The 19,620-nt window shown below is 57.2% G+C and overlaps 8 protein-coding genes across 8 annotated transcripts in view; 5 read left to right on the forward strand and 3 right to left on the reverse strand.

The window, feature by feature from the left end:
* The window catches only part of CCM_00320 (L-galactonate dehydratase), a gene marked incomplete at both ends in the record, with an annotated part of 1,423 nt that extends 810 nt beyond the window's left edge, over window positions 1-613 (reverse strand). The window contains 2 exons of the mRNA XM_006665480.1: window positions 3-383; window positions 458-613. Of these exons, the coding sequence (XP_006665543.1) occupies window positions 3-383; window positions 458-613 (537 nt within the window). The remainder of the gene's footprint in view (window positions 1-2; window positions 384-457) is intronic.
* Window positions 614-2,051: 1,438 nt separating this feature from the next.
* On the forward strand, window positions 2,052-3,088 carry CCM_00321 (Protein kinase-like domain; the record flags this gene model as incomplete). The annotated part of the gene is made up of 2 exons (XM_006665481.1): window positions 2,052-2,168; window positions 2,222-3,088. The coding sequence occupies 2 exons, from the start codon at window positions 2,052-2,054 to the stop codon at window positions 3,086-3,088; spliced, it is 984 nt and encodes a 327-aa protein (XP_006665544.1).
* A 1,001-nt stretch (window positions 3,089-4,089) lies between these two features.
* Window positions 4,090-5,313, forward strand: CCM_00322 (mating-type switching protein swi10; the record flags this gene model as incomplete). Its single annotated transcript, XM_006665482.1, has 2 exons — window positions 4,090-4,454; window positions 4,512-5,313. The coding sequence occupies 2 exons, from the start codon at window positions 4,090-4,092 to the stop codon at window positions 5,311-5,313; spliced, it is 1,167 nt and encodes a 388-aa protein (XP_006665545.1).
* A 1,554-nt stretch (window positions 5,314-6,867) lies between these two features.
* On the forward strand, window positions 6,868-7,470 carry CCM_00323 (uncharacterized protein; the record flags this gene model as incomplete). The annotated part of the gene is made up of 3 exons (XM_006665483.1): window positions 6,868-6,979; window positions 7,084-7,229; window positions 7,303-7,470. 3 exons carry the CDS (start codon window positions 6,868-6,870, stop codon window positions 7,468-7,470), a joined length of 426 nt encoding a protein of 141 aa, XP_006665546.1.
* Window positions 7,471-7,790: 320 nt separating this feature from the next.
* CCM_00324 (pre-mRNA splicing factor) lies at window positions 7,791-10,601 on the reverse strand (the record flags this gene model as incomplete). Its single annotated transcript, XM_006665484.1, has 1 exon — window positions 7,791-10,601. The coding sequence occupies one exon, from the start codon at window positions 10,599-10,601 to the stop codon at window positions 7,791-7,793; it is 2,811 nt and encodes a 936-aa protein (XP_006665547.1).
* A 387-nt stretch (window positions 10,602-10,988) lies between these two features.
* Window positions 10,989-12,164, forward strand: CCM_00325 (dimethyladenosine transferase; the record flags this gene model as incomplete). The annotated part of the gene is made up of 1 exon (XM_006665485.1): window positions 10,989-12,164. The coding sequence occupies one exon, from the start codon at window positions 10,989-10,991 to the stop codon at window positions 12,162-12,164; it is 1,176 nt and encodes a 391-aa protein (XP_006665548.1).
* Window positions 12,165-13,194: 1,030 nt separating this feature from the next.
* On the forward strand, window positions 13,195-14,456 carry CCM_00326 (metalloprotease MEP1-like protein; the record flags this gene model as incomplete). The annotated part of the gene is made up of 4 exons (XM_006665486.1): window positions 13,195-13,428; window positions 13,491-13,711; window positions 13,797-14,064; window positions 14,139-14,456. 4 exons carry the CDS (start codon window positions 13,195-13,197, stop codon window positions 14,454-14,456), a joined length of 1,041 nt encoding a protein of 346 aa, XP_006665549.1.
* A 538-nt stretch (window positions 14,457-14,994) lies between these two features.
* CCM_00327 (phospholipid metabolism enzyme regulator, putative) lies at window positions 14,995-17,601 on the reverse strand (the record flags this gene model as incomplete). Its single annotated transcript, XM_006665487.1, has 1 exon — window positions 14,995-17,601. One exon carries the CDS (start codon window positions 17,599-17,601, stop codon window positions 14,995-14,997), a length of 2,607 nt encoding a protein of 868 aa, XP_006665550.1.
* Window positions 17,602-19,620: the final 2,019 nt, after the last annotated feature.

Consider the following 19,620-nt stretch of genomic DNA (forward strand, 5'->3'; position numbering starts at 1 on the left):
GCCTCGGCGACGCGCGCCGCCTTGCCGGGCGCGGCCGCGCGCAGCAGCGCCACGGCCTCGGCCGGCGTCACGGCGTCGGTGATGTACCGGAAGTCGATGCAGCGCACGTACTCCTCGGGCGTCATGTCGGCAACGACCCGCCACACCGGCTTGCCGAGCACCTTGGCCCACAGATCCCACACGGCGTTGACGACGGCGCCGAGCGCGAGGTGGATGACGCCCTTTTCCGGGCCGATCCACCGCAGCTGGCTGTCCGACACGAGGTACCGCCAGGTCGCGCCCCAGTCGGCGACGAGCGCGGCGAGCGTCTTGCCGCGGAGGCGGTCGGCGACCTGGTCGATGGCGGCGCACACAATGTCGTTGCCGCGTCCAATGGTAAAGGTCTGCGAGACCCCGGGTGTCACTAATTAGCATCAGAAACGTGCCTAGGCGGCGGAAATGGGATGTCCGCGCGTACCATGCCGTGGCCGGCGTGCGGCGAGTCGGTGTCCAGGATGCAGTAGGCGGCAGAGTAGTCGCCGGCGGCGTTCATGGCGTCGGAGCCCGTCTTGTCGAGCGACGTCGGAAAGCGCACGTCGCGCGACCGGAAGCCGGTGATGGTGATGTCGGTCATGATGAAGATTGCGGGGTGCGGGGGAGGGGCAGGAGATGTTTGAGGGGAAATGGGTCAAGAGATGGGCAAGGCTAGAGGGAATTCGGTGGGTATTTGTATTTCCCTTGAGGAGGCCTATGGGAGAATCAATTCATGAGATGCCCAAAGTGGCGTCTTATTGAAGAAGCGTCGGGATATATTTGGTGGACGAGAGCCGCCGTCCGCGGCCTAGAGGCCGATGTGGGGGAACCGAATGGGGGTCATCACCACGCGCCTGTCCGACGTCGGCCGTTTTTGAACACTATCAAGTGCGAGGTAGAGTCAATATTGGAAGCTTGGTTAATCTGACATGTTTCCAGCTGCCTCTGGTTTGTCCCAGGACTGAAAGTGTGCCTTCCCAGTCAAAAGCCTACCTAGTCTGACGTGGTGGAAATGACTAGCTCGACACCACTTGATTACAACCGGAAGAGGGGTTGATTGATTCCGGAGTCTCTGCCAGCAAAAGGTCGAGAATAAAAAAAAGTATTCCATATATGATTTCGAGCCAAACCCTGCGCGTGTCATGCGCTCGGTTCCGAACTGATGACACGTATGGTAGCATCATGGACTGCTCGTCCGATAGGAATTAAGGCCTCCCATGAACTCATAAACGGTATAAGCGTAACATGGGTAACTATTTAACAGTCAGCAATGGTTGTCTGTTTTGTGCCGGTTCCTGCTATGCTCCCCACCAACACTATTTTCCCGACGGCTAATTTCGCCACTCCCTAACCCTGCTGGGATCACTGCGAGCAGTCTTGCAGTTGGACAATTTGGCCGAGATTGAATTGATTTCCCGGCAGCTGGACTTGTGCCTGTCTTTTTAGTTCTAATTGTGCTCTACGCTGAGATGGGCGTACAGGTGGTCATGTCGTGTTGGTTCCACGTTCTCGCCCTCGTTCGTCACTCCACCCATCATCCAACATTCACCAACTATCCATCCACCTGATGAGTAGCCCGAGCACCCTAGCGGGACATTCCAGGACGACTGTGATATCAGATATATATAGCGATTTTAGTAAATACCTAGTACATACGGCCATAGGCAGTAGAAATATCGCGTCCCGTCTAGTTCTTTATAATGATGACTCCGTAGTGTGGGTTCCCAAATGGAGTTGTAGCTTGCTCCACAATGGCATCTCCGTTTTTGGAGGGAAAGCAACGGAGGTAATAGGCGTTTCTTGTTGAACAGTACTTAAGATCAAATTCATGCCAGCAAGGTGTGGATCCCGCTTTTGCTGCTACGCGACATTTCTACCGTTGTTAACGGACCCCACATGGGCGACAGGGGGCAGACGCGTGCTGGGTGGGTACAACGCTGTCACGTACTCCTGACAAGCCACCTTGGCCCCAGGTCTCGCCCTCTTCTCCTAACTTTCCTCAGGCTTCCTCCAAGGCGAGCCGCTGAGTTCGCCCCATCATGACCTTTTACTTTATTGACTGGTTTTGGCGTGCTATAGTCACGCAATGCCAGAGAGCTGTGACGCTCTTTTGGCGACTGCTGGACAGCCCTAGCCAGACGACAGTGGCTCAATCTGTCCGTACTTTTTAATACACGCCTAAGAATACACACTGACAACCCGGCAACAGGCCCCGAGTCCGCATATATGCCCCCGAGTATTGACATACCGCCGAAGACAAGGACCTTGGCGCCGTCACCTGTTACCGACCTTGCCTGAACACGCCTTTGTTATCCCAGATACGGTACCTCACGGAGACATCTACTTCTATAATAAGGGGGAATATGTTGGTACTGGAGCGACATCATTTGTGGATAGACTGGAATCTGGCGACATCATAAAATACCCAAAACCAAATCCATACTGCCCTGAGAAGGAGAATGCATACCGCCAACAGATGGAGACAGAAGCTAAAGCTTATCAACGCATTGGTAATAATGCGCGTGTTCCAAGACTGATACACTGGGATGCTAGCGCATGCTCTCTGGTCCTAGAATATCTTGCAAATGGGGATCTACGATCATATCTCGAGCGCTACAACCAGACGGTAACGAGCGACCAGAGACAGCTGTGGATGAGACACGCCGCAGAGGCGCTGGCCGCGGTACATTCGGCGGACATCATACACTGTGATGTTACCCCCCGCAATTTCATGCTTAACGAGGCTCTGGAGCTACATATCGCAGATTTCGCAGGATCTTCAGTCGCTGGCTCCCGCCCAGCAAACACGACAAGCGCTAGGTTCCAGCGACCGGGATGGAGCTGGGACCCGACGTATGCCGACGACCTATTTGCACTTGGCTCTGTATTTTACTTCATCCAGACTGGACATGAACCGTATCATGATATTACCGAAAAAGAGGTTCATGATCGCTTTAAGTCGGCAGCTTTCCCTGAGGTGTCTATGCTACAGTATGGCAATATTATTCACTGGTGCTGGACTGGTCACTGGGATAATGCGCAACAAATTGTCAATGCTTTAGCTATAGCCAAATGATCACATCAACACTATGCTAGAAATTTTATTCAGAGCTCCCTTAGATTGTTAGCCGGGGTCTACTAAACCTGTATTGCTAGTTACTTACTTAACGTGCAGAATAGCCCTCATCTATGTGTTTTGGGCACAGGTCGCGACTGGTTGACTGGCCCAAGTATACCACAATCAAATCCTGCCCTGTGCACTCGATGCTGCTCGTTGCATACTTCTTACACCCGTCGGTAAAGATTTCGCGATTCGCAGTGTCGCATTCGGACGGGCAGTTGGAATACGTCGTCGTGGTATTGATCTCGCGGCACATAATAGCAATGAAGGGGTTGCCTGGTGAATCCAAAGGAGCTGATGGCTTCTGCTGGCTTCCTTGAGCTTTCTTATCTATAAATGATTACCCCTCTTCTTTCTTTACCCCTCTTTTCTAGGAACCTATCATACCTTGACACGACAAATGCATGGAAGGAGTTGTGCGGGGATCAGGCCGGGCCGGGACGAGGCCGCCACGCAAGGTGGGCGCTTACTCGGTCGCTCTAAGTGGTTATGGGAGAACAAGAGAAAAGGGAGGCGTCCTGAGTGGTTACACCATACACAGTCAAGTGGATGTCTTAAAAACTACGATTAGCACATAATTCTTTTAGAATTATATAGAATTTTCTACTTAGTTGACTCGTCGCCCGACAATTCGAAAGCAGAGTTTATATGACACTAGCGAGGGAGCAAGTCCTGTAACGAATTGAGACTGGCTTTTTTTCTCCCGAATCTTCTTCGACTACTCAAGGACGTTAGTCTAGTCCCATGATCTGAGCCAATTTTTGGTGCTTATAGCGATTCTGTCGTGCAACGAACGGCATCTTATGTCATGCGTCATGCTTCAATCGTAGTGGGGGCGGCGGTTGTTTGTGGAGCGATCGTGAATTTCCCAACCAAACACGAACCCACTAGAACCTCACAAGCATGCGCAACTAGCACAAGAAAAAACAACGTCGAGTCCGGAAGCCAACTTCGCCATGGCCGACGAATACGGAGCCGACGATGCGCTGCTGGCCGCCATGGCCGCCGCCGATCCGACGCCCGTCGCACGCCGGCCCGCGCCTCCGCAGCAGCAGCCGCGACCGCACAAGATCCAGCAGCCCGTGCCGCAGCGCCTCGACAAGGCACCACCACCCGCGGCCGCAGGGCCGGGAGGAGGCAAAGTGGTGCAGCCGACGCCGCAGTCGCTCCCGCAGAGACAAGGCGCCTCCAATATCCTGGTCTCGCCGCGGCAGCGCGGCAATCCGGTCCTGACGCACATCAAGTCGATGCCCTGGGAGTACAGCGATATCCCGGCCGACTACATTCTCGGGGTCACGATGACGGCCGTGCTGTTTCTAAGGTATGGTGTTTGGAATTGATAGATTTCACGTATGTTGACCTCGCTTCTACGGCAAAGTCTCAAATACCACCGCCTCCATCCTGAATACGTCTACACCCGAATTCGAAACCTGCAAGGCAAATACAACCTGCGAATTCTACTCACGATGATTGATATTCCGAATCACGAAGACCCTCTCCGCGAGCTGTCCAAGACGTCCATGGTCAATAATGTCACCATTATATCGTGCTGGTCTGCCGCCGAGGCGGCGCGCTACTTGGAGCTGTACAAGGCCTACGAGCACGCCAGCTTCGAAGCGATCCGCGGCAAGCAGTCTTCGAGCTACGCAGAGCGACTTGTCGACTTTGTTACGGTCCCGCGCAGCTTGAACAAATCCGACGCTGTGGCGCTCGTGGCCAATTTCGGCAGCCTCCGAAACGCCATCAATGCCGACGCGGAGCAGCTTGGCATGCTGAGCGGCTGGGGCGGTGTCAAGGTCAAGCGCTGGAGCGCCGCGATCGAGGAGCCATTCCGCGCCAAGAATGCCTCCAAGCGTGTCCTGCCTACGGGTGGTGCCGCTGCCGTCGCCGCCCCTGCTGAGCCCGGAGCATCGCGGCTGCAAGAGGCAGTGCCGCTCTCGCGCGTGCCGTTGCGCGACATGCCAGCTGTCTCGGCCGCTGAAACGACAACAACAGGTCAGGCGGCCCATTCGAGCAAGCAGTTTCACTTTCGTGGGGACACGGACGACGAGGAGGATGAGCTAGACGCTGCCGCGGCCACTGCTTCCAAACCGGCAGACACGATCAGCAAAGTAGCGCAGCCTGAGCCTGAAGCACTCTCGGAGGGAATTGCTGCCGCATTAGCAAAACTTCGCAAGTAAATTGTGTAGGTCGTTGGACCAGGCTGCTGGCTGCAGCTATTATAGACTGAGGGAACGCCGGAATGGCAGTCAATGTCAGCAGACATCGGACCTTCGTCACAGTATGCGGCCGGGATGCAGACCGGCCTATCAATGGATCAACGCGCTCACATCATGGCCAATATCGAAGGCGACTAGGGTAGGTCTGATTGGGCGTTTCCCTTTCTTGTGCCATTGGATCAATAGACCAGCTGGGTGGGCGCCCTCTGGCGCAACAGAAGCGTGGCGCACCTCGGAACACACGCGTCCAGCCGCGCCGACCTCACCTTTCCCAAGGCTTGTCATGGCCAAAGCAGCACTGCCGCGTCGGAGGTGGCAAATTTTATCTCAGTCGGCATCCTCGTCAACGGTCTCAGACCGGAGGACGGTGCAGTCGCTGTACCACGTGCATGCGCGTGACGGGCGCCCGCAAGTACCAAGACATGATGTATAGGGCGTTTCAGAACATGCGGCGCGTGTACAACGTCGCGGGCCGGCTACTCGAAATTGGGTCGACCAACAGTTCATTCCCAGATGAACCAACAGTCGTTTGGCATAGACCCGGTGGAGTGGCGAGGGTCTGTGCCCACGCCACGTGGTTCGGTCTCTTTTTCGTGCGGATACAGGCTATCGAGATGTTTTGAAGAAAGGCTGCCGAATAGATGTGTTTCCCCATGCCCGAGGGAATAATTGATGGAGCCGTTTGCAAAGAATGGTTGTGAATACAGAGTACCGACCGCTGTAACGAGCCCACTGCTTTTTAGCTGATCAACCCGCTAACGAGCCCCCACTGAAGCTCCCCGGCGGCCCACTTTCAAGAGCTCCCCGCGATGGCCTCGATTCCTTTCGACCCGCCGCCTCATTACGTCATGTATATTCCTGCAACAATAGCCCGTTTTCTCCGTCGTTCCGTTTGAACCAAGAGAGCATGTTTTGCTCGAGAAACGGTGCAACAAGATGGACCTTTTTCCCTACCTCAAAGAGTAGTCAATATAATGTCTTGTATTGTTGATCCCCGATTTATGAGCATCAGACGCGCCTTGCAGCCCCCCCCCTAGCCCTGCCTCTTCTGCCTTATTAGTTCGGTCCAATAAACAACGGCAGTTATTGCACATGCCACACAAGTACCAGGAACAAACTGTCCCATATTATTCGCTACGCGACGCCTCCAAGCTTCCTGGAGGGCCAAGCGCCGTTTCTGACCAAGGTATTCGCTACCTCTTTCATGGCTCGGTCGTGGAGCCTAGCTTGCCACGAGAGCTGGGAAAGCTAGTCTGCGCCTTCTCTTCGATTTTCTCCCTCCTTGCTAAATGCTTTGCCTAGGTGGGTAGAACCCATCAGTAAGTTCCTGGGCGAATCCCGATTCTAGCCTTGTTTCTCTTTCCCCCCCAGCCGTGCTCACCCAAACATAATCCGCCCCCCTCCTCCTCCTCTTACATCACACCACTTTCTTTCCTTCTCCCTCCCTCACACCACCCGCCAAATCCCATCTCTCTCACAACCACCCAATTCAAAAACAAACCAAATCTTTACACAATGTCCAAATCGCGCATGCCCCTGATCCTCGGCCTCGGTGCCGCTGGTGGTATCGGATACTACCTGTACAGCGCCGGCGGCAACGCCAAGGCCGCCGAGAACAAGTTTGAGAGTACGTCTTTTCTTTTAGCCCTGCTTTTGCTGCACTCGCCACCCGCCCGGCGCGCGAAGCTCTTCCACAATGTTTTTGCAACCTTGACTCACCCGAATACCAAGGCGACCTCCACAAGGCCCGCGCCAACATCAAGTCGGCCATCCCCGGCACGGGAGGCTCGTCGCCAGACGCCACCCGGAAGCTCGAGAGCCTCGGCTCCGAGGCCGGCGCCAAAATCGACAAGGCCGGTGCCAAGCTCGACAAGGCTGTAAGCTCCGTCCACCTTTGGGGACAACAGACATGGACCGCAGACCGCTAATGCTCAATCTTTTCCCACACAGTGGCAGCAGGCTGACCAGCGCGTCGGCCAGGCCCGCGACAAGACCGAGGCCTACGTCAAGGATGCGAGAGCAGAGGCCCTCAAGGCCGTCGACAAGTTTGACAAGACGGTCGAGGACGGCGCCTCAAAGGCCAAGAGCGGCATCTCTAGCTGGTTCGGCGGCAAATAACTTGCTAGTTCCCCAAATTGAAATGCTCTTGTTTCAACGTCTTGCTTTCCTTTGTCAGTCAACGCGTTTACAGCCTCGTCTATAGGAAAAAAAATCAAAATCCCTCCAATTAATTGAACACACTATCACGTCCCTTGGGTCACCTCATGACTAACTTTGTGTGAATTTATTTTTGTCTTGGCCGTGTCTTGGCCCTCTACATGATATCAAACTCCAAATATTGTTCCCAAGCTGACGATTGCATAAAGGAAAACCCCCCAAATGAACCAGCTAATTATTGTACAGACCATGCCCTCCGGGGCCCGACCGACCCCGATCTTTTACTGATCCAGCTCCTCAGCCACCAGCTTGAGAAGCTCCTCGACGCTCTTGTGCGCGTTCTCGGGCTTCTTGGCCACGGCCGGCCAGGTCTCGCCGTACCGGGGCTCGCACGACACGCACTTGGCCACAACCTCGGCGCGCTTCTCCTCGGTCCCGTGCTGGCCCAGGAAGCGGTAATACCAGGCCCACGTATCGCCGCGGGCAGCGTCGAGCGCGAGCGCGCGCTCGAACCAGGCCTGCGCCTTGTCGAGCTTGCGCTCCGCCCAAAAGAGCCGCGCGACGCCGACAAACAGCGCCGGGTCGTTGTCGACTTTTTTGATGGCGTCGAGGCTGCGCGGCTTGCGCTGCGTGCGCGCCTCGAGGTGCCAGATTTGCTCGACGTAGAGGAGCCCGCTCCGGGGCACCTCGTGGAGGGCCCGCGCCATGAGGGCCCGCGCCTGCGCGAGCTGACCCGCGCGGCGCTCCAGACGCACCGACTCGCACCAGAGCTCCGGCGACTTGGGCACCGCGAGACGGGCGCGGTCAAGCACCGACCGCGCCTTGACCGTCAGCCCCGCGCCCTCCTCGAGGCGCGCGTACAGCAGCCACAGAGGGACAGAGCGCGGCGCGGCCTTGACGCCGGCCGCGTAGGCCTCGCGTGCGAGGCCCGTCTTGCCAAGCGCCTCGTATATCTGCCCCTTGAGCATCCACAGCTTGGGCGCGGCGGGGAAGAGGGGAAGCGCCTGCAGAACGAGGTCGAGCGCGGCGTCGGCATCGCCATGAACGCGCTCGAACACGACGCTCTTGGTCCAGACGCGGTCCGTGGGCGCCTGCTCGCGCGCGACGGCGAGCAGCTTGCGCGCCTGCTCGGCGTGCCCGCTCTCCGACTCGAGCTTGACGGCCGAGAGCCAAATGTCTTCGTTATTCGGGTTCTGCTGGAAAGCGCGCTTGAGCACGAGCCGCGCGCCGTCCATCTCGCCCGCCTGCCACTTTTCCTTGGCCAGTAGCATCCATAGGTCCTCGCTGTGCGGGCACGCCTCGACAGCCTTGTCGAGTACCTGCCAGAGCGACGCGCGCGAGCCGTGCGCGCGCTCGAGGTCGGCCGCCGCGTGCCACAGCGTCTTACTGTTGACAAAGACGCGAAGCGCGTAGGCGTAGATGGCGCGCGCCGTCTCGTACCGGCCGCGGTTGATGCTGCTGCGCGCGTCCTCGGTCCATGTCTCCTTGCGGTCGTCGTCCTCGTCGAGGCCCCATCCGAGCGTCTCGCGGATGATGTTTTCGCAGGTGATGGTCGCGCCGTCAGCCTCGCACGTCTCGGCCTCGGCGATCCATTGCTCGCGCTTGGGCATCGCCTGCTCCTTGGCCAGCACCTGGACACCGCGCTGGATGACGTTGACCTTGTTCGCCTGGCCGAGTTGCTCCTGCAGACGGGCGGCTGCGATCCAAATCTCGTGCGACGTCGGGCAAGCCTTGCGCGCCCGGTTGAGCACCTTTTGCGCGTTGGCCGGCGTCTCGAGGCGCGCCAGCGCCAGCCATAGGTCCACTGACAGCGGGATCAGTTCCGTCGCCTTGGCCAGCAGCAGCTTGGCGTCGTCGGGGTTCTCCTCCAGGTTGACCGCTTCCTTCCACAGCGCCTCCGACTCGGGGATGTGATCTAGCGCCTGCCGGATCACGCGCTTCTTGTTGTTGGGGATGTGCTCCAGTCGCATCGCCTCGACCCACAGCCGCACTGAACGATTGTTGGCCTCGATCGCCCGCCGCGCGATAATCTTGGCGTTGTTGCTCTCCTGGTTGAGGCGAATATTTTCCAGCCACGCGTCCTCGCTCTTGGGGCACCGCTCGCAGCCCTGGTCAATCGTCTTGCGCGCGGCGCCTGTCTTGCCGGCCAGCTCCTCCAGCCGGGCGGCCGCTATCCAGCCCAGCGCGTTGTTGGGGTTCGTCTTGACGACTGACTGCAGCAGCTCGCGCACGCGGTTGATGTCACCAACTTGCGTGGCAGACTCGGGCATGACCATGTTGTTGAGACTCGTAATGTAGCCTTGGGGATCGATGCTCGTAGAGCTGCCGTTGGCGGCATCGCCGTTGCCGGATCGTGAGGCCTGTTCCAGCCGCGACTTCAGCACCTTGTCACGCGCCGCACCAATTTCAGCAAAGTTGGTCATGGTGCCGTCGGACGTCTCGCCGCTCGAGGACGCACCGCCATCATCCGTAACCATTGTGCCCATCTCGGTAGAATCGCGCGCCGCGGCCAGGACGCTGTCGGGGACGGCGTAGAAGCGCTGCCGTAGGGCCTGCTTGCTCCGCCTGTTCTTGCCCGTCAAGTCGCCGACTTCGGGCAGGTTCGCCCACTCGTCGTCCGATACAGTGGCCAAGGCGCGCTTCAGGTCGGTAAACTGCTGCTGAATCTTGGGGTTGTTGCGCTCGTATTCGTCGCGCTCGGCCTCCTCGCGCTGCTCGCGCTGGCGCTTGCGCCGGTCCATGCGCTCGTCGACCCATTCCCAAATCTTGTCGGCCTCCTCGTCGTCCTTGTCGTAGAGACCGCCTGCAAAGAGGCCTACCTCGTTGTCCGGGTCCTGGAATCGCTCGTCGTCGCCGCCGCCGCCGCCGCCGCCGCTCTCATCCTCGTCCTTGCCCTTTTTGGCGCCACCTTCTGGAGCGAGTCCAAGCTGCTGGGCACGCTTGGCCAGCGCCTCCTTGATCTGGTCGTCGCTGGGGCCGTCGCGCGCGGGGCCGAGATCAGATCGCGTCGTGAAGCCAGTAGCACCACGACCCAGACCTGCCACGTAGTTCTCCGGCGCCGGCTGGCCTAGAAAGTCGCGGCGGGTTGTCATCGTAGCTGCAATACAGGCTATCTCCAGGCGGAACTGCCGATGAGCGTCGGATACTGTGGCGCTGTGTGCGCGAGTACACAAACGAAGGGGTAAGCAAATGCGTGATTGTTCAAGAGTTGTCTGCCTGCCAGAAGCTTTTAACTGCCTAGAAGAAGGGCGTGCGGATGGACTCCACATGGTGCTAATTAATCGACGCCACCACCTATCACGACCAAATTTGCACCAGCATCTAGACCAAATTTGCACCCACTATCCCGTTATCGATAGCCCTCCACCAAAAAAAGTTTCCTGCTATACCGACCGCCCCTCCACCACTCTTCAAGACATCATCTTCACTCGCACGTCTCACGTCTCTACGAGTCACCTCTACACTCCCCATTGCCCAACATGGGCAAAGTCAAGACACCCAAGCGCGGCGGCGCTTCGAGTTCCCCCTACGAGCGGCCGAACCAGTCCTCCAACAACAACAGCGGCGGCAGCAAGTCCGCCAAGAACAACGTCTTCAAGTTCAACACCAACTTTGGCCAGCACATTCTCAAGAACCCGGGTGTCTCGGACGCCATTGTCGAGAAAGCCTACCTCAAGCCGACCGACACGGTGCTCGAAGTCGGCCCCGGCACTGGCAACCTGACGATACGCATCCTGGAGCGGGCCAAAAAATGCATCTGCGTCGAGGTCGACCCGCGCATGGCGGCCGAGGTGACAAAGCGCGTGCAAGGGACGCCCGAGCAGCGCAAGCTCGAGGTGCTCCTCGGCGACGTCATCAAGACGGAGCTGCCCCCGTTTGACGTGTGCATCTCCAACACGCCCTACCAGATCTCGTCGCCGCTCGTCTTCAAGCTGCTGGCCATGCCCAACCCGCCGCGCACGTCCATCCTCATGTTCCAGCGCGAGTTTGCGCTTCGCCTGACGGCCCGTCCCGGCGACACGCTCTACTGCCGACTGTCGGTGAATGCGCAGTTTTGGGCGCGCATCACGCACGTCATGAAGGTGGGCAAGAACAACTTCCGCCCCCCGCCGCAGGTCGAGTCCTCGGTGGTGCGCATCGAGCCCAAGGTCGGCAAGGACCGGCCCAATGTCAGCTGGGACGAGTGGGACGGGCTGCTGCGCGTGTGCTTTGTGCGCAAGAACAAGACGCTCCGCGCCAGCTGGCTCGGCACCAAGGAGGTGCTGGCCATGGTGGAGCGCAACTACCGCACGTGGTGCGCCATGAATGGCGTGGCCGTCGACGACAGTCTGGTCGAGGACGCGGCCGAAGAGGAGGAGGAGGAGGAGGAGGATGTTGCCATGGACGGCGGCGCGGACGACGACGGCGGCATGGATGTCGACGAGGAAGACGACGATACCCCGGCCTTCTTCAAGGAGGTGGCCGCGAGCGCCGCCCCGGCCAAGACCAAGAGCAAGCGCAAAAAGACAAAGGTGGCGGAGCTGGTCCGTGAAAAGATTCGCAAGGTCCTCGAGGACGTGACGGAGCTCGCGGACAAGCGCGCAGGCAAGTGCGACGAGACGGACTTTTTGCAGCTGCTGTTTGCGTTTAACGAAGAGGGCATTCACTTTTCATAACTGCTCCCCGAGGGGGTGTGTGTCAGGATTTGTGTTGCAGGCTTGGTATTTTGATGAAATGTTTATTTACGGGCAAAGCGGAATGGCGTTCCGGGAATACAAAAATACGGAGTTTTCTTTTACATGATCATTTAGGAGAATAGAATCAGCAGTGCATTTCTTTTGCTATCTTTGATTACGGAGACTATAGTATGAGGTAGCGGGCAAACCCCGTGTCATTGAGGGTAATAGTAAACGTGCCTATGATGTCTGCTGGTTCATTTCCCCTCTGTTAGCATCAATGACCAAGAAACAGGATGAATATGGGCAGCGGAGGCTTTGCCCCTGGCTTGGCAAGGCGTTTTCCATCTTCAGCCACATCGTGAGCTGCTTCACTGGGCGGCTATATTACTTCCTATCCACCTCGGAACGTTTGATTCCCATCGCGAAACCGAAATTCCATTTCTTAAGCTTATTAGCATCATAACAGACCACTTGGCAAATTTCCCCCACTCATCGCCTCACAATGCGCCCGTGGCTGTGCCGCCAACTCTTTCTCTTTTTTTTTTGCCTTGCACTTCTCCATCGCCGGGAACAGGCCCGCTTGGCAGCAGCTTCGCCGACAACCCCGGCCCGGCCGTGACTCGCGCCCGAAGCGGCCGTGACTCGCGCCCGAAGCGGTCCCGCTCGCGTAGGGCAAGACACGGCTCATATGAAAGAGGAATATGCCCAAGAGTGGACGAAGCGCGGGTCATTGCAAGATGTCGGGGAAGAGCTTGGGGGGGGCGGCGGTGGCAAGTTGTCGGTAGGGATCGGCAAGTTTTCTTGATATAGTTGCTCCTGCCTCGCGGCGAACCTGGAACAAGAAGGAAACGATATGCCGTAATACGGGAAGAACTGATCCAATTGGGCTTTATGGACTTTGAATCAAAGTATATATAAGAGGTCTGGAAACGTCACGATCCCTTCCTATTCCTCCGCGTAGCATTATTTATCGTGACACACCAACTATATATAGCCTCGTCACTCTTTGTGCCAAAGTCGATTCGCGATGCGGCTCTCCTCCGTCCTCCTGAGCAGTCTCTGCACCCTCGCCTCCGCCCAGTGCGGCACCGTCGCCAACCAGCCCATCAAGGCTCTCCACGCCTCCTACGCCGCCGATCCCCTCCTCGGCCGCCGCCACGAGCCGGGCCAGACGTTGGAGATTCCCACCTACTTTCACGTCATCACAGCCAACAACACCCTCGCCGGCGGCCACATCCCCCACGCGGCTATTGATCGCCAGGTGACCCCCCTCGAACCTTTCCTGCAAGTCCCTGCCGCGGCTGCTAACCCCCCCCCCCTTAGGTCGCCGTGCTGAACAAGGCGTACGCCGAGGCCGGCTTCTCCTTTATCCTAAACGCCACCGCCGACTACGTCCTCGCGCCCGGCTGGCAACATGTCGAAGTCTCCAGCGAGACGGAGCTCACCATGAAGAGCGCGTTGCGACGGGGCGACTATGCGACCCTCAACGTGTATGTCGCGAGCCTCACGGCGCCACCTGAGCTGGGCAACGTCCTCGGCATCGCGTACGTCTTTTCTGTTTCCCTCTACTCTCTCTCTCTCTTTCGAAAAAAAACTCCTTCTCGGCACTCACAAATACAAATACCACAGCACCTTTCCCGAGAAGCCAACCAGCAAGCGCACCCTCACCCTCGACGGCGTCATCGTGCACCCAGTCGTCCTGCCCGGCCTCGCCGCAAACCCGTTCAACCAGGGCGTCACCTTGGTGCACGAGGTCGGCCACTGGCTGAGCCTGCTGCACACGTTTGACCCGCCCGACGACGCGGCCGACGACGACGAGCTGGCCGGGTGCCGCGGGCCGGGCGATTACATCTTTGACACGCCCGCCGAAGGCACCGCCGCGTATGGTTGTCTAGTTGTGAGTGTTCTTTTTTTTTGGCCCTTGGTGATAAAGTAGAAATAGAACTTTCCAGGTCTAACAAAGACTGGTAGGGCCGAGATACGTGCACCGGGAGCTTGGAGGCGGAGAATCCCACGTCGATGCCGGGGCCGGATCCCGTTCACAACTACATGGACTACTCGGATGATGCGTGCCTCTACACGTTTACCCCGGGCCAGGTGGAGCGCATGATGACGGCGTTTAGTGACGAGCGCGTCAACTACGTCGAGGGTGAGGACGAGCCCGAGCCCGAGCAAGGTCCTGCTCCCAACGCCAACGGAACTGTTCCATGTGGCAACTCGACTGTTCCGGGCAGCAACTCGACTGTGATTCCGCCTCGTAATTTGACTCGTGTGCCGCACGGTAATTAGGAGGTCTAGTTGGCCAGATTATTATCGAGTATATTACCAAAAACCGTGTAAAGTATTGTGAAAATTTCATGGGCATCCGTCCCTCCTCAATTTTTAATACATCTTCACTTTGACATTCACCTTGTTGCTGTGCGTCTTGTCTTGTTCCAGGTGTAAGTTTTTTTTCAATATGTATGTCTGTGTGTGTCGTAAAGCCGTTACAAATACATTCAAGGGGGTATAAGTGCGATTCCTCCCGTCTATCATAAAGCAAGAAAAGGAGATTCGCTTTTTTTCAGGTCTGCAAAAGAGGAAACGTCTTCTCCGCGTATCAGCTACATCACCACTTCAGAGCTATGCATCGCTCGAGGGGTGACGAGTGCCGGCGTTGAACTCTCTCCGCCTAGCTTGAAATCGGTGTGGTTTCCTCATGTGTCCTTTTCGTAAACAATTCCTGTATCTTGTCGGAACTGTGCAATCCAACGCCAAATATATTGCCCGTGATACGATACGCTTATCAAAAAGACGCAAATGAGATGAAAACAAAGGAAAAATATGTTCAGCCCGTCCATGTTGTCTTAAGACGGGTGGTTAATTTGTTCGGGGTGCCAAGTACCGTCGAATTGGATTTGGGAGGTTGAAGGGAGGGATCGTTGGCTGAGTTCGGCTTGACCGTCGTACGTCCGGAAACGGTTGCACTGCGGACGCGGGCGCTTAGAGGTAGAGTGTACTTCAAAACGCCCTTGATGATTAGATCAAACTCATTTTGGTAGATTTGATCCCATCTCTTGACACCTCCTGCTGTGCCGTTTCCAGGCGATTGAAGCTTCATCTCCCCAGTCGAGGTGGAGCTGCCCTGGTGGAAGAGTGAGCCCTCAAACATGAGCGGGCTATCAAACTCGGTGATGCGGCCCAGGAGTATATTCGGGCGCTTGTCTGCATCTTCATCATCGTCGTCCTTATCCTTGGGCGGTTTCTTTCCAAGGCTGGCCTGCGGTTGAATTTCTTCTCCAGGTCCAGGTTTCTTCCACCAATCCGAATCAGTGCCGCCGTGGTCTGACTTGGCAAATATTTCCAAATCGGTATGATCGACCGTGACCAGAACAATATTCGGATTGTGAGCCTTGACAGAAAGGTCAAAGATGAGGACTTGCTCGCTCGTGACGACATTCTGAATCGAGACAATCTCAATGCCAGCCATGGGTTGAGACGTGGCAAACATGAATCCAATGGCACCAGTAATCACCAACAGAAACATCATGGTAAGGACAAGACATGCCGCGAATCGGTTCAGATATGAGGATCGGCGGGTATATGTCTGAGACTCAGCCTGACGGAGATTGTGAGGGCCGCGCCTGTTGCGACCGGATCTGTAGCGGGCGGTGCCGATCAGAGGCGTTCGCTCGTCATCTGCGCCGGTGTTCTCGTCCATGTCGTAGATGGACGACATTTGAAGAGCAGAGCGCTTGGAGCTCAGTTGGCCGCGAGGCGAATGGTGGTTGCGAGGGCTCGTCGGGCCTGACGAGTTTCGAGATGCCGAGGTAGGGGGCTTTGCTCGGGTCGTGTTGGCAAAGGGTGAATCATTGTCGAATATTGACAGATGACTGTTGTTGGGCTGGCGGCCCCAGCGGCCAATGTGGTGATGGTGCCTTGCGGTCCCGCGACCAGAGCCACCTGCGCTGCGACCAGTGGCCTTGCCATCGTCTTCCCCTGGAGTCAAGCTTTCTGTCCCAGAGCCATTAAATGTGTTGACAAACTTCATGCTCTTCTTGGGAACGGGGCCGTGATGGCCGGCAGCCTCCATGACGCCGTAAATGGAGCGAACGTTTTGGCGATCCGGGGGCTGGCTGGCCATGGACGTGGCACTGGGCGTGCGCGAGTGGAAACGGCGAACAGTGCGGTCGGTACCGTCTGGGGGATTGGAATCGTAGACAAAGGTTTCTTCCGAGTCGGAGGTATTAGCTTCATCGACAGCGCTAGCAATCTTGGCCTCAAAGTTGTCGGCCTTGGAGGCGGATGTTCCGGTGTGAACGTTGGACTGCTTTCGGACGGTCTTCTTCTTTTCCTTTTTCGGCTTGATGGTTTCGGTGCTGTGCTTGGTCTTGAGAGTGCCGTTTGGGCCATCAGCCTTGGAGCTCGTGTTGATGGGGACCTGGGGTATGCTGGCGACAGTCTCAGTCTCAACTGTCATGTTCTGGGTAGATCCCTCGGTCTTGGCCTTGCCCTGCTTCATCGACAGCGAGCTAGACTGACGAACGACGGGGGGTGGGGGTACAGAGGTGGTTCTTCGGATGTCGACTCTACCGGCACCCTCGGCAAGGTTATCCGGGGCTTGGTTGGAGCGAGCTCTCAGAGTGCGGCCACCATCGCTCAGAGCGCCATCGGATTGAGGATCAGGGGCCACAAGCTTTTCCTTGACATGCTCCAGGAGGCCGCGGCCGGCGACGGGAGTGGTGACTTCCTGCACAGTTTCCAGACCGGTGCGCACAGGCGTGTGGACGCCGGAGCTGTAGTTGGACTCGTCGATGTCGATGTCGTTGTCGGCTGGAGGGTAGTTGTCAACGGGCTTGATGGCGGGACTTGCCTGCAAGACGTTGATAGCAGGCAGGTCGGGCTCAGGCCTTGGTGATGAACGGCCAGACCTGTTTAAACTCGGGGGTGGAGATCGCAATCGGGGGGAGAGTGGCCATCGAGGATTTTGCCTGGAATCAGAGAGTGCAACGCCGTTCTTTTGCGGTGTTGCTGGCTGGTGCGGTTCCTTGGCGGCGGGTGGCAGCGAGGGGGTAGCGGATGTTGAGAGACTGCGAGCAGCGGCCGTGTGCGTGGGTATTTGGGATCTAGACGGGCGGGTTGGGCTCACGTCTTGATGGCTGTTTTTGCGAGGGCGGTTGCCGGCGAGGCGGCTAGAGGACGTGGCCTTTCGAATGAGGCGACTGGGAGAGCCGTCGCGGGAGGGATTGGGTGTCGAGTTGGCGGCCGACGAAGGCTTTGATGCAGAGGCGGCATTGGGGATGCCATTGGAAACGGGTACTACGGCAGCGGAGGCGGCAGATGCGGAGGGAAGGGCGATGCGAGAGGGTGTGTTGTTACCAGGTTGGGCGGCTGTAGATGGGAGGGTGTTGGCGGGCTGCGAAGGGCCGTCGGAGGGAATAGACGGCTTGTCCATGGCTGGTACCAGTTGGTGCTATGATTTCGATATTGGTTGTAGTTGATGCATGCCAACGGGGCAGCAGAAGCGAACGACGAGGCTTAATGGATGATGGTGGAGACGGGTGCAAAACGGTTCATCGTGTGCGGGCGTGTGTCGAGCGTGTGAGGGAGGCGAAAGCGACAGCGACGACGACAGCGACACGACGACAGCGGACGGGGTGGATTTTGGTGCCCAAAGGTGCGTGGTAATGGGAGGTCAGATGGATGATTAGCGCAAAGTCGGGGATGCGGCCGGGGTCGCGTTGATGACGAAAGAGGTGCAGACGACTCGGCGAGGTGTGCGTATTGCGTGCAGCTGCTGGATGGATTTGGCAGGTCGAGGTGACGCAGGCGCGAGAAGTGGTGTCGAGAGACGCGAGACGAAGACGAAGACGAGAGACGAAGACGACGAGAGACGAGAGTTGGGTCGAGTATGAGGCAATGTAACTAAAACGAGAAGATGAGGGAGTTGAGGATGGAGAAGATGGAGAGAAGAAAGATGGAGACGGGCGGCTGAGTCGAGGTATTTTCCTTCTGGGGGGGCAAGGGGGATTGAACGGCCTGAGGGTGGACGATGTTGTTGTGTGTGTTGTGGAAATGGCGAGGCCGAGAAGAGCGAGAGTGTGTGTGTGAGAGCGGTTGTGGGCTGTGGGTGTGTGAGATGTGTGATGGATGGATGATGTGTGACGTGCGTCGGCCAGGATTTTCAGATGGGCGGCGGGCGCGGAGCAAAACAGGCCAAACGGGCAAAAACAGGTGGTTGTGTGGATGAGCGGGCGGCGCGATGAATCGAATGTGGAATGTGAGCAAATGGAAAAGCAAGAGGCGTGCGCGGAAAGCCGGGCAAGCGACGGACCTGCAGACGGTTCCTGTTTGAGGGTGTCAAGGTGGAAGCAGAAAAGGGACAGGGAATAAATGAGAGAAGCTAAGAGAATAAAAAATAATCATAATGATAATAATACGTAGCTGCCAGCATAGTTAGCAGAAAATAGTGTCGTAGTGGTGAGGTCAGCACGCACGCGGGCCGCCAGGATTAGTTATTATTACCTTGGTACAGGCGCTGGCAGCTCGTTGCCGGCGTTGCCGGCTAGTAGGTACCTACAGGCAGGTAAGTTCTGGCTTGTGCCGCCCGCCCACACTTTTTGTCTCTCCGTCTGCCGCCGTCGTCTGCTGTCACTTTGCGTCAAAACAAGTCATCCCGGCCGCCACTGGTAAACCAGTTCATGCCAGTCTAGTTATCCAGTGCGCCCTGGTGCAAAATGCACAACTCATGCATATGCAAGCAGTATTTATTACTTACGTGCCACCGCAGTCGCCCGCCTGTGGCGACGAGACCCCCCAGTCCATCTTCACTGTGCCTGGCACCGTGCTGGGGTTCCAGATGCCACCCCTGTCTTGTCTCGCCAGCTCAAGGTACCAGATCCCGTGGCACATGCGCTCCAGTGTACATCGGGACAACTGCAGAGGGCCGAGACCAGCATCCCAAGTTGACAGCGAGTCGTCATGGCAAAAAAAAAAAGAATTGGCCAAAAAAAAGCAACTGTTGCTCAGCATCCCCTGCCCTGGGTCCCTCCCGTCGTCTCACCCACGCATTACGACTCGCCCTTGATAAAACCTCGCACATGCTCAATAATTGTGAATCCCTCCCGTATTACTAGTACTCACATCGCGCCCCTCGGGCCGTAATCAGCCTAAATCTAACGTTTCGCATACAGTATCCGGAACGGATTTTGCTTTTTTCCTCTTCGCACACGACTCGTCCCTGGATACCAAAATACCATGGACAGTGTGTGCCTGACCAGGAGCCATAGGCCAGCCTAACAGGGGGGCGGCAGCGAATCAAAGAGACGCAAATGGAAAGAAGAGAAAATAACTATAATAGTTAATGCGAGCGCATACAAGAAGCCACTCACGAGCGTGCACGTTTTCTTGTTCCAGAAGATCCTGGCCGCCCCCGTCCAGCCACGGCCAAAACGAGCCACTCATCGCCCGAGCC

Source organism: Cordyceps militaris (genome assembly GCF_000225605.1).
Source record: "Cordyceps militaris CM01 unplaced genomic scaffold CCM_S00001, whole genome shotgun sequence".
Taxonomy (NCBI): Eukaryota; Fungi; Ascomycota; class Sordariomycetes; order Hypocreales; family Cordycipitaceae; genus Cordyceps; species Cordyceps militaris.